At 39.7% G+C, this 13,591-nt stretch overlaps 1 protein-coding gene across 1 annotated transcript; it reads left to right on the forward strand.

Moving 5' to 3' along the window:
* Nucleotides 1-1,929: 1,929 nt before the first annotated feature.
* LOC145458476 (tryptophan--tRNA ligase, cytoplasmic-like) lies at nucleotides 1,930-12,363 on the forward strand. Its single transcript, XM_080336851.1, has 10 exons — nucleotides 1,930-2,100; nucleotides 3,157-3,274; nucleotides 4,998-5,117; nucleotides 5,447-5,629; nucleotides 6,129-6,229; nucleotides 6,455-6,567; nucleotides 7,279-7,452; nucleotides 7,956-8,096; nucleotides 9,005-9,103; nucleotides 11,606-12,363. The coding sequence occupies exons 1-10, from the start codon at nucleotides 1,998-2,000 to the stop codon at nucleotides 11,714-11,716; spliced, it is 1,263 nt and encodes a 420-aa protein (XP_080192977.1). The 5' UTR covers nucleotides 1,930-1,997; the 3' UTR covers nucleotides 11,717-12,363.
* Nucleotides 12,364-13,591: the final 1,228 nt, after the last annotated feature.

Raw genomic sequence — 13,591 nt, forward strand, 5'->3', positions numbered from 1 at the left:
TAGCGAATGTCCGCACAGCAAGCTTGGCGTAATGACTTGTATCGCACTGCACAGTTCTCATGCAGGAAAACCGATCGGGATTAGAATTGAGATGAGAGCATCAAGATATTTCACAAATTAGGTTCGAATTATATCACCGGCATTCGCGGTAGCCAGTCTAATTAGGTCAAAAGTCATATATACTGATTCTTTGGGTGACCATATTTTGGAAACGGGAACGGAGGGGCCGCGTGTTCGAGACCTCTGGTCTAGACCAAGGCGGGTGTCTGATTCCCTTGACTACTCCAAGTCTCTTCGACACCTTCCTATCTTTTCATTGTATCGCATTTTGTGGTGTATTGAACTGATGAAATTGCTAATAGACCGATGATGATATCGATTCAAAGGTTTCAATAAAGGCGTGATGAGGGCGTGGATAAGGCGGCCGCGTCGACGTGATTTCATTGGTGTGTGTTTCACGTGCTTGCGTCATTCTGCACTGTTTATCATATGAAATTAGGACGTTATATAGCTCAGTGCTTTACCTCAGTTATATTGCAATCGTTTGTCATCAGCTGGTCAAGATAGTCGGCTGTACTTCCTGAAAATAAGTTATTTCGTAATTTGCCGGGACTAGTGAGGTAAGTGGGCAATGCGGGCATTTCCAACGGTTGCCAGTAATGTCCCCTCTAAGCTGCGCACATACGCAAATGCGCAGTGTTGACACGGTCTCTGCGCGCACAAAATCTAAGTTGCGCACAAAATATCCGAAGTAATGACCTTTTTTTGGTCGTTGTGCACTGTCGTGCAATGGTCTGCGCAGTGATTTGGGAGAGACTCATTAAAAATTAGAGAGAGCATTAGTAGGAACAATCACGCCGGACATCCAGATGCAGCCGATTCAGACAGACGTATTCTATACTGGCTACTTCCTGCTTGATAAAATTGTAAGGTTGTCTGAAAAAACGGCGGCTCACCAATTTTGGTCAAATTCAAACCTCTCGGTAGACATAGGAATATGAAGCTTTGGGTTTATTAAATACCTGTATGGAGTCGCTGTTCTCTGCTCACGCAATTCTTTATTATTGTATTATTTTTCGTTAAATAACTTGGAGAATCATCGCTGCTCACCTACTATAATAGGCGAAGCGTACCGAGATTCCAGTAGAGATTGAATAAGCATAAAATCTTTCAAATTTATTGGCTTCGTTGTCTAAAACAACGAGGCATAGCAAAGTTGGCACAATTCTGACCCATACAAGCCAAGTTAATAAGGTGTAAAATTATAGGTTCGAAAATAATAGTATTTACGGTGGGAAATTCTGTCAGCACAATACTACATTTCAAAATCTCATATTTATGGCTGTACTGATTTTTGATCAGATATTGTTCTGGCTGCGGATTTTGAAAAGTGAGTCGTCCTAGCTCTAGTTGCGAATTTTGGAAACTAGACCCGCTTATAATTCTGGTTTATAGTTCCCGACTTCCAGTGGCGGATTTGACAAGTGGGTAGTTCTACTAGTTGTGTTAATTTTGAAAAGGGAGTAGTTCTAGCCCTAGTTGGGCATTGAAAAAAATTCTGTTGGCGAACAACATGCGTTGTCGTTTGTCGTGAATCGTGATACCGGTGTTCTGTTGCGTGATGCTCTCGCAGTCATTGTTAGCTCAGAGTCATCACTACTAACATCGGTGTGACCAGGGGGGTTTTGGGGTGGAAACCTCGCCCATTTCTAACTTGTATTGATGTTCATATGGAAAGCCGATCCGATTCCGATAAAATAAAAATTAATGAGTCGCTTCACAATTGAATATATTCTAGATAGTTGTGTTTTATTCAGCTAGTTGCTAAATTTCAAAGGTTATTAGTTCTGGTTGCACATTATGAAAAACCTAGTTGTACAAGTATAGCCCAGAACTGGATTTCGGCGAATATGGCAATCATATTTAAAACTGCAAACTTTACAATACATTACATATATACGTGTTAACATTTAAGCATTAACATAGAATCCGAAAATATGGAAAACGACACGGACAAAGTCGCAGAAGAAGAGGACATAGTCAACCCATGGGAGGTGCAGTCCAGCAGTTCAAAAGGAGTGGATTACGACAAGCTCATTAGTATGTGATATCGTAATATAATAGAAACAATATTGATGGAAGAAAGAGTGTTGTGTCTCACAATGGCTATTCCAGATTTGGTCGCAATCCAAGCAAATCAATTTCTTTATTGTCTCAATAGCAAAGATGTATTAATCTCATTATGGGTACATTCATGTCTCAAAAGCTTTATAAGAGACGGTAAGAGAGGTATTTCAGAAAAATCACGAAACTTCAAATGCCATGCGAGTTAATTTGGAATGTGAATATATTGCATCAGTGATCCCGATTTTGTTGTAGGATTGTTTTGCGAGAGGCAGCTCAAATGATCCGATCCATTAGCTCGGTACTGCACCAGTGCAGAAAACTTTGTATGGATCAGCGTCGGTGGTATGTTCAACATGCGAACTTCGTCGACTATAGTCACGTAATGCCTGACATGCCATACCATACATGCTATAATTTGATTTTGGGTCAAATCACCAACTGGTCACCACAAATGTCATCATAATGTCACTAGAGCCTCAGTTTATATTGTAGATTTAGCGGTAATCTACTATCGTAATAACTTTGTTGGAAAAGCACGACTCAAACCGGAGTTACTAAAGTGGCGGACCTTTTCAGTGTTAGATCCCGACCCTATCTCATTGATAACTTTTTTTTTAACAAATCTGAATCCGTTATCTTTGATTTGACTAACAGAACAATAAATACGTTTCGCATGTTTCTTTTAATACCACGTCACTGTACCAGTTTTTTTTTTAAATATAACATTCGTTCGACTGTGCATTATTTCATCGAGTTATGATAGTACGTTTCAAACTTTTGTAACTTGACCTTTGCTTACAGTTGAGTATCCCTGACCCAAACCTTCTAAAACAGTTGCTCTATTGGTCTCTTGTGAAAGGTTTGACAAAGAGAATTGTTACTGAATCGTTAACAGAAGCTGCACTGTCATCACCCACAAGTAATTGCAAAGAAGGTGCCAATATTCCACCATTTCATAAAACTGAGATTATAGTCTGCACCACAACTGAATTTTATCAAAATGCTTGATTTTCAATTTTACCGACACAGAGAGATTTGGATCCAGCAAAATGGATCAAGACCTTATCGACAGAATTGAGAAGATTATTGCGAAAAAGGGTAGAAAACTTCACCATTTTATCAAAAGAGGCATATTCTTCTCCCACAGGTTGGATCAGACCCTTAATCGTCTTTGTTCTATTTTCTTGTAGGCCTATGTAAAGTTTTTTCTTCAAATTTTACTTGCTATTATGTAAAATTGTTAGGTTGGCTAAAAAAAATGTAGCACATCAAGTTTGGCTCTATTCTAACCGGTTGAAGCGCAGCTATTGGGGTTGGAAAATTTTAAATTTATATTAAAAAATAATAATTTCCTACAAATTTTACTGGTAACCTCATGGAATTGTCAAGTCTTCTACAAGAACGATGTGGAGCAACTTTGGCTCAATTCCAGCCAGTATTGGCAAAGTTGTTGATGGTCGTATTTTGGGACTAGAGCTAAAACTACATACTTTTTAAAATACGCAAACAGGACTAAAACCAGATCTACTCACCAACCAGTATAGGTAGACGACCTTCAACTATATATATCTATATGGATTAGTAGTTTGTACAATTCTGGATAAGGCGTGCTACACGTGATGTGAGAAATTAGTTTCAATCTGAGGGAAACCCGAGTGTACAATTATTGTAGGAAACTATTTGTATGATCTCTTCAATGTATTATAAAAATGTTCCTATATTCAGTCCCTCAAAAGCACTTCTCCACAATAGCACGAAGACCACCTCTGAGATAGGAAAATGTCCCAGTTCCACAGTTGGGAAATAACGTTAATAAGATTCCAAGACACCTGTGTCACTTGATACATATCGTTTTATGTTCGTTCTAATCAGTATGATACAGCCTTACAACCTGACACCATTGTTTAAGAAAATAGAGACTTTGAAACTGTTCTCTCAGTAGAGGTACCAACCCGACTAGTTAATTTTCCTCTTGTGGCCTCGCTCTTGATATTCTCAGGCCAAGTCAAGATGCATGTTAAGTTACTGGGTTCTTGGAATCATCTGCAGTAGCGTTGTTCAAAATAAACTCTATTGTTTTGAAATTTTATTGGCTTGATGACGAAATTGTTAGGTCGTCTAAAAAAACGTTGCGAAACAAATTGGACTCAATTCTAACCCGTAGAAACAAAGTTATTGGAGCAAAAAATGTCGGTTTTGAAGAAATAGCATTTACAGTGGGTTGTGGGTAATTTTATAATGATGTTCTGCAAAATGATTATGTGCATAGTGTCTCGTGGCCGAAAGGCCGAAAATTTATGGTCAGGGCTGAGCAAAATCCAGAACCTAATTGATTCGATTCTGAGTCGAGTATTGATCTTAAAGTCAAGCATAGGAGTATCAGTTAATATGACTTCATAAAGTATGAATGGTATGGAAAGTTGAAATATGTAGCTTTACGCGACTACAAAGAATGCAATGTGCGTGTTGCATCGCATTAAAGATAATCTGATATTGTTTTCGACCATACCATTCCACTTTACTTTATGACAATGCTGTCGTTGATCATGACTTCAAAGAAATGCCAATTTGCACTAATGCGCAAAGCCTTGCACTACATCGTACGCATATTGCGATATGACCAATCGAGGCTTCAAGGCTCCCACGGCGGAAAATAGTATCGAAACTATAATATATTAACTCCTAGTGGCTACGAGGGTATTATTTAATACTCGAAAGAGTCATCTCTCACTACTCGATGAATACTCGATTCGGATTTGAGTACTTGGATCATTATGTCTATCCCTATTTACTGTGTATTAAGTCATTTTATTCTGGGGATATTGAAGGATCTATTTTACATCTTGTTGTGCTGATGATCGCTGTTTCAGAGAAATGAACAAAATCCTGGATCTGTACGAACAAGGGAAGCCTTTCTATCTGTACACGGGCAGGGGACCGTCGTCAGAGGCCATGCATTTGGGTCATTTAATCCCGTTCATCATGACAAGGTAGATATGTTGTGGATTGTGTTACATACCCTCCATCATTAGATTTCATTAGCAATGTACGGTTTCTTGTTTAAATAATAATGGTACATGCTATAATGTCTCCCAATGGTAAGCCATATGGTGAAAGACTTCATAAAGTAGGTAGTAATTTTTGATTTACTATTATGATTCAATTTTATGAGACAAATTGTCAATGAGCCACTGGGCGAAAGAGCCCTTGAATCGGGTAAACTTGAAAAAATCTCATATATACCTACTGGACTGGGATCATTAGTATTAATACTTGACTCAGATTTGATTCCCAGCCCTTAAACACCAATTCTCTGCAGATACTTGCAAGAAGCTTTTGATGTTCCCGTAGTTGTTCAACTGACCGACGACGAAAAGTTTTTGTGGAAATCTCTCACGCTGGAGGAATGTTACAATCTGGCAAAGGAGAACACCAAGGATATCATCGCCTGCGGGTTCGATCCCGACAAGACCTTCATATTTTCAGATCTTGACTACATCGGGTTAGTGTTATTACCTTCGGGGTTTTACAAAATGCTGGATTTAAAATGCGCAACTGGAACTACTCGCTTTTTAAAACTCGAGACTGCAATCGGAGCTAGAACTTCTCACTTATGAGAACTTACAACTAGAACTGGAACTATTCACTTATCAAAATTCGCAACTAGAAGTACTCGCTTTTTAAGGGGCATTGCGCTCCAACTCCATATATGGCTTCAAATTATAGGAAGCAAATAATTTATGGTGGCGACATTTTCTTCAGAAAACCAACGTAGTGGAACTGCATATTTTCCGAAATACCCTGTTCCACTGTAGCTGCACAAATCAATCTCAATGCTGGTCGCGGCTGCGTGTTTTCGATGCTCAACTCGTTGTGAAATTGCCAGCACGATTTCTCAGCTGTTGTACTTGCTCGACCCAGTTTCTTGACTCGACTTCCATCTTGTTGTCCAATATTTTCGAGTAGCGCGTGGCAAACCTCTAATTTGCTTTCTATCACAGATCTTGTAAAGAATTTTATTGGAATATGAAGAGAGTGGAGAAATGCGTGACATTTAACCAAGCAAGGGGCATATTCGGCTTTTCGGATACAGATAGCATAGGTATGCTTGTGTGTTGGAGAGGGTAGTATGGCTAACATATATGTTTGTAGTAGAACGATATATCATCAAATCTATATCTAAAGTCATATGACTGGTTCGAGTCATGCGCAACGACTAGAGTACAAGTCGATTTCAAGAAAATGACTGGCGTCTAGTCGAGTCAACTGAAGATAGAGACTCGAGTCAAGTGATTACACGTTTATATATAACGTATTTACTTTTCAGGAAAAATCAGCTTTCCAGCGATTCAGGCGGTGCCTTCGTTTTCGTCTAGCTTCCCTCATATATTTAACGGAATTAAAGATATTCCCTGTCTGATTCCGTGCGCGATCGACCAGGTTAGAGCTGTTTAATGATACTGTTATCGATGAACGTGTACTACTGTACAGGTTACTGGGCAGGGTTGGGCACAATTATTCGAGTCTCGCATCGGAATCAAGTGTTAATTCAAAAGGATTCGGGTTTAGTAGTGAGAGACGATTTTTCGAGCACTGGAATTATACAATCCTTGCCACTGAGAGTGAATTTATCGACGAAAATGGTGGTTTCGATACTATATTACAACGTGAAATGCTGTAAACCTACATTGGCCGTATCGCAGCATAATAAAATACTACTTACAGTATAATTAGACAGCATATTGGTATTGAAATGAACCCGAATATTTTCGGCCAGCACTCGTCAAGGTTAATTGTCTCCAACTATTAGAGATTTTGAAAGAACTGATGTAACTGGAAATGACATTTGTGTGAGGTTGTGATCGACCCGCTGCATTAACTGTCAGAAAGTGCAGTGAAATATATAGCTGGTCGTTGATATGATGTAGGATTGGCATTATATTTTTTGCGGTCGCATAAAAGGTGCATTTTCCACATCATTCATACTGCTGTAACATCATAATGAGTGATGCTCCATTCGAAGTCTAATACTTGGTTCAGATCACGCCCAGTCGTATCATTTTTTGTTGACAAGCATCAGTATGGACACATTGGTAATCTACTGCGACCAGCTGCATGTCTGCATTGCTATCAAATTTGTTGATTTTACAGGATCCGTATTTCCGCATGACGCGTGACGTCGCGCCGAGATTGAATTTGTTGAAGCCTGCTCTTTTGCATTCCGTGTTTTTCCCTGCTCTTCAAGGGGCACAAACTAAGATGAGCGCTAGCGATCCGACATCGTCCATATTTTTGACCGACACTGCACTTCAGATCAAAAATAAGGTTGGAATGCGGCAGAGTTGTAACCAAGTCACAAGGTTTCGAGTCACATGTCAATCTCACTTAATTGAAAATGACTCTGGTCAAGTCGAGTAATATTCAATTCACCACTGAGTCAAGTCCAAGTAGAGGGTCGACTCCGGGTCATAGTGTTGTGACTCTAGTATGAGTCATTGTGTTTACTGTTCGGTTTTGAGTTTGATCCGTTTAAATCAAATTTTTCAACTCTCCTTGAGTGATATAAAATGGCTCGCATTCATAGTATCGTACCTTTCCTCAGCTGTAACAGTTACCATCCCTACATTACAACCGTGCATTATAACCCTGGATTTGGGTTAGGTCTGGGTTGTAGAGTTACATGGATGAGTGACACATCCTGAAGTGTTGCTCAATTGTCGTTTCATTATGTGGTGTGGTCGAATTTTGGGCAACCCATGATTTTATATTTATTACGGTATTACCTATTTCATACGAACTGTACAATTATCATGTTGCTTGTTACCAAGATTGACCGATACGCGTTCTCCGGTGGTAGAGACACAGTGGAAGAACACAGAGAGAAGGGTGGCGATTGCGAGATCGACGTCTCTTTTCAGTATTTGAAATTTTTCATGGAAGACGATGATAGACTTGAGCAAATTCGACAGGCACGTTGCTCGTTTTAGTCATCCCACGTTGGCAATTTTGCGCTATTATGGTTTGACAATGGGTACCAGACAATTTGACATATTTAATTCAACACTCGGTGAATTAGGCAACAGAAATGTAATAATTATTATTACTATGCATCAACATTGTAGCAATATATTTGAAAATGATTGATTCGCTGAATATTAGCTTTAATTGTGCTACGTCACTTGGTGGATTTGTCTACGACACTTGGTGGATTTGTTATGTTAAATTCGGCAGTTGATAAGTAAGCCTATGTTTTAATGTATTTGAATTAGGGGTTAGATTAGGGGTTGAGGTTTACGGAAAGTCAGGATTGGGGGTCGCAAACTGCTGAATTCAGGAAGTGTTGAATTCACTTGTAACCAGTCAATCACTGAAATAATTTAAGCCCATGATATGACATCGATGTCGTTCACTACAAAGTGATCTCCCTAATAAGCAACTAATTATAATGACAACATGCTCTAAAATGGACTTATACTTCATGTTTATTGTTCGCGTACGAACAATGTGACAAACACAATAACAAATGATTGTACAAGAGCCTCAAAAGTACATTTCAAGACTCGCGGCTTCAGAAAACTGGGTCAGGGACTATGATCAACGAAATCATTTCACAACATTCTCACTTGTACAAACTACTCAGTTTTCGAAGTTTGCAGCTAAAACTAGAACTAATCACTCTTCAAATTTCACATACAGCAATAGAACTACTCACAAAGTAGTATTTTGTTGACCGCAACTAACTAGGTTGTTACTTTATATAATATTGACCACATTAGGTACAAGCGTACTACCCAATGAATATGAGATTTCCATTTGAAATTTGATTTGAAATTTCTTGACACTACTTCTTACATGTCACTGTTTTGAAATGATCCAGGATTATAGTTCTGGCAAAATGCTGACCGGCGAGTTGAAGAAAGAGTTGATCTCCGTCTTACAGCCGCTTGTTGCAAAGCATCAGGAAGCAAGAGCCAAGGTATGTCGAGACAATTGCTATTGTGACTAGAGCCATGACCTGTGCGTCTGCCTTCGTGGATATATTGGTATATCGGTGTAATCTCGGACAGAGTTGGTCTAAGTCAGTGATTCCCGACCTTTTTGGATATTAGAGCCGCATTTCAAGTTACAGAGTCATTATGTAACCGCATGAAAACACTCGAATAGGCTACTTATAACAAACATTTGATGGTAGCTAGCCTACCTCTGGACCTCACCATCCAGCTTATTCAAAAGCATGCACATGCACAATGCACATAGACTTCTGTAGATAGTTATATCAGCATTGATAGACGCTGATTGGCGAGTGCTATACATTGAAAGAAACTGAAAATGCAAATCATACATAGTAATATGTAATATGTCGTATGTGAAAGCTCTTCATACATTGCAGCACTTAATGCACAAGTTTAGGGGATTTTACGCTGATTAATATTGTACTTATTGCAATTTATACTTGACTATGAGCTGTTATTTTGATGTTCGTGAAATTGTGTGGAAATTCCTCTTCATCGTGACGATATATCAGTGGTTCCCAACGTGTGCAATATCGCACCCATGGGGCGATTTTGAGAAATAGGGGGGCGAAGATGACAAAGGGGGCGACTGGGGGCGATGGGGGCGAAAATGCTAGAACGTTCAGTCAAATATACTTGAACGAATGCTTGGTTTATTGCCAGGTTCAACTTATGTTAGATCGATATTGATAGAACAGTGGTTCAATACTTGACCGATTTCAGCATGCGTGAATACGTGAAAAGGGTTTCAAGTCAAAGAAATTTGCCTCACATTACAGTGATTAAACCTTTCTAACTTGTTCGTAAGCGAACTCTCCTAAACAATGTGTTGTTTGCGAACGTTTATTCTCAATGAAATTACCGCAGTTATTAGGCCTACATCATTATCAAATATGAACTGTATTTGCATGATCCAGCAAGCCCGAATATTGTGCGCGAAAGCTAATAATGTTCTCATTTGATACGGAATAGCACAGTAATGGCCCAGTGTTGTCAATTTAGCGATTCTGTCGCTAGACCTAGCGATTTTTCATTCGGTTTAGCGAAAAAAAATATCGATCTAGCGTCTAGCGATAAATCTAGCGGCTTTTGAAAAATATTTAGCGATAATCTAGCGATATTTTTTCAAAAATACCCGATATCAATCATTTTTGAGCAGCAAACATCATGCACGTTCACCATATCATATGCTCGTCACTAACCGCAGCACGCATCGCTCGCGTTCGCGTGCATGAACAGAAACATCTATGCCAGTGGTTCCCAGCGTGGGCGATTTTTAGAAACAATGAGGCAAAATATCAAAGGGGGTGACTGTTGGGTCGAAAACGTTAGAAAATCCAGTGAAATATATTTAATAAACGTGGTGAAAAATGCGAGTGAAGATGGCCTATTATGCATATGATACAAAACACGGACAACTCAACGGAAAGTAGACTAGGATACCGATTTTTTTCGAGCACCTACCACCTCGGAAAATGACCTTTTTTAGTAAATTCACCAGTCATCAGAGTTAGGTGAATAAATTTCCCGATTTCATGTTCCTTCTTTCTGATCCGCAAATATGGAGGGCGAAGATTTGTGTCGAGATTGATAAGGGGGCGAGGAGTCGAAAAAGGTTGGGAACCACTGCGATGTATAAAGGGCGGGTATTCATCCATGCCTTTGACGCTAGTCTGCCAAAATCTTCTTTCCTGGTTTTCAGAAGCGGCCTCGGACGGCTTTATACATAATTAATAATCCTCATTTTAGCATTTATACACATAAATTGACTATAACTATTCATAGAAACAAACAACTATTGTCTATCATATTTCCGTGGCATATATTCAGAGGACAATCAGAGCCGCAAGAAGTGTACCTTGGAGCCGCGGTTCGGAATCACTGGTCTAAGTGGCTAGGGATGGTACTCGCAGGGCTGTGACCAAGTCACAAGTTTCCTTGTCACTGGTCAATTCGAGGTTTATAGTTTTGAGCCAAGTCGAGTCATTTTGAATTCACCACCGACTCAAGTCCAAGTCAGTGAGCAACGGATCGAGTTTGAGTCATAGTCTCAAGTCCCAAGTCCTTAGTCCCAAGTCATAGCGTTTACTGTCCAGTATCAGTCAAGTCAGGTTCAACTCACTTCTGTGAAACTCTTGGGTATTATTGAAGGCCTCGTATTCGTAATATACTCATTTTACTTACTCCAAACATGTTTATTCAAACAGATATCATAGCATTTCTGGGCCTATATCTCAATTATATGTCCAGATATGTGAGACTCGAATTGGTCATCTAGAATGTGTCAAGTAATGCACAATGAGTCCAGCACAAGTCGAGTTAATACACAAATGGACTCGAGTCTAGTCATTTTCCATTTTTATGACTTGGGTCAACGAAAAATTGCGACACGAGTCATTGCAAGCCTGCCGCAAGGTACCGTGTTTTTGAATGTGCTACAAATGTTTCTCGATATTTATATTCAGGCCACAGCGGAAGTGGTTGAAGAATTCATGTCAATACGAAAAATGCCGTGCTCCAACAAGTATCCGCCACCCGCCCTTGGTGCTTCGGGCAAGGATAAGAAGAAAGAATAGAAAGTAGACGGCGTTGATGACGTCGCGAAAAATGTCGAAGAGAAATTGCATTGCGACAAAGTCGATTCATAGAATTGCGTTCTGAATATTTTTGGTGAAAATGGTGGGACTTTGACGGAATAAGTCTGCCTTGTTGAGAAAAAAATTAATTTATCATGCTAGTTATTTATCGTGTCATCATGCTATGCACTGTTGCATGACTTGTTTCGATATTCTTGGGTCACGAAGCGGTCTGTTTGTCAAGGATTGAATCTCGACTTGAGCTGTCCAGGTCAAGAATTGTTTTCAGTCAACCGAACCGATAACTTGAAAGAAAAACTTTATTTCGGGAGTCGAGCCAGAAAGTTGACCTTTTTTCGAGTCAACCGCCCACGAATTACGAAAAATTTACCATTTTTCAGGATTTTCCTCTGGTGTTGCAAGTCTGAAAATTTTGGAAAACTGTCCTCTTCATATTTTCAGAATATTGTAACCCTAGTTTCTGGGCCTATTTATGTTTGATCGTTCCTAATATACGAGTCTCGAATAAGTAATATAGTATGTTTCGAGGCTTTCACAATGACTCGAGTACCGCTAAGTGCACTGCATCAAATTTTTGCATAGTTTCATTTTCAAGCAATCTATTCAATAAAAATAATTACAAATAATATGCCGCGTCTCTGAAGTTCTAAATTGCTTGAGAAAGAAGCCTCGCCGTCGCAGCGTTTGTCCGTCGAGTGCGAGATTTTTTGTGGCCAGCGAGATAATTGCCGGAAATAGCTTTAATATCAAATAATAAATATTCCATGTAATTTATTACGTTTATATACATCGTCTGCTATCGGCGCGGGTAAGCATGTTATTTATTGTGAATTTGCAAAGCCAGCTAAAAATTTGAATAACTTGACGGCAAAATTTAGGTTGTTGATGACTTAAGCATCAGTTCCGACACCATAATTCAATACCCAGCACAGCTCTACAAAACATGTCTCAGTTAGAAGTTTTGTCTAACCCAGCCCTATTGCCCGCCGTTGCTGAATTCGTTCTATCAACTGGTAGATACATCTGAGTGCCTTTTTCGTGGTGAGTGTCATTTTCCTGAATATTTCTGACTACATTTGCGTCCGTGGCACGTAAGACCTTATCAGGTGATAAGTGCTAGTGAAAACTTTTAATATTAATATTATTATCCAACACAGCTCTACAAAATATGTCTGACCAACGCGATTTCAAATTATCGTGAATGAAATTGCTTTGCGTGTCGCAGTTATACCACTGTAACCTGTCTACTTGGATTGCATGAACGGGACTTTTCCGTGCCGACAACGGACCATATCCATGTCGAAAGGGTTGGCCATCCAGCATCAGTCATATTTTGGCCAAGGTTTTGTCGTCGCTTATGTTTTGGCACCGCATTTTATCAGCGGTATGTTGACCAAAAATTTACGTCTTCATGTGCCCCGACGCAGAAGGGGTTGGCTGCGAAAGGAATGAGTCTCATAGGGCAGAACTCGCTCGTTGCTCACCCCTAGACTAGTTCATCCCAACAGCCTGCATGCGTATACTGTTGCAAGCACTGAACAACATTTGGTCTGATAGAGAGTGTCCCCCATCATGGAAGCACTCCTTAGTGGCCCCGATACTCAAAAGGGGTGTAATAGCGACCGAAGCAGCCTCGTGTAGACCTATCTCACTTACAAGCGATCTGTGTAAAATTATGGAACTCCTGATCTGCATCCTGATCTCCATAGTTTGATATTCGCGGCATTGTTCGTTATGTTGGTTGAACTCCTTCCTTAAACATCGGTCATTTCACGTCAGAATTTTGGATGAGTTGTCTGACACTTTCCATACGTAAAATGGTACTTCGCAAGGAGGTATTTTAAGCCCAGTTTT

Source organism: Botryllus schlosseri, chromosome 16 (genome assembly GCF_051294905.1).
Source record: "Botryllus schlosseri isolate E-star chromosome 16, Bs_hap1, whole genome shotgun sequence".
Taxonomy (NCBI): domain Eukaryota; kingdom Metazoa; phylum Chordata; class Ascidiacea; order Stolidobranchia; family Styelidae; genus Botryllus; species Botryllus schlosseri.

What these genes read in the sequence shown, in the direction of transcription:
- LOC145458476 (XM_080336851.1), top strand. Translation starts at nt 1,998, where the DNA reads ATGGAAAACGACACGGACAAAGTCGCAGAAGAAGAGGACATAGTCAAC. An exon ending in TCAGATCTTGACTACATCGG is followed by an intron (nt 5,630 to 6,128) that starts GTTAGTGTTATT and finishes TTTCTATCACAG; the next exon opens with ATCTTGTAAAGAATTTTATT. An exon ending in CACTTCAGATCAAAAATAAG is followed by an intron (nt 7,453 to 7,955) that starts GTTGGAATGCGG and finishes CTTGTTACCAAG; the next exon opens with ATTGACCGATACGCGTTCTC.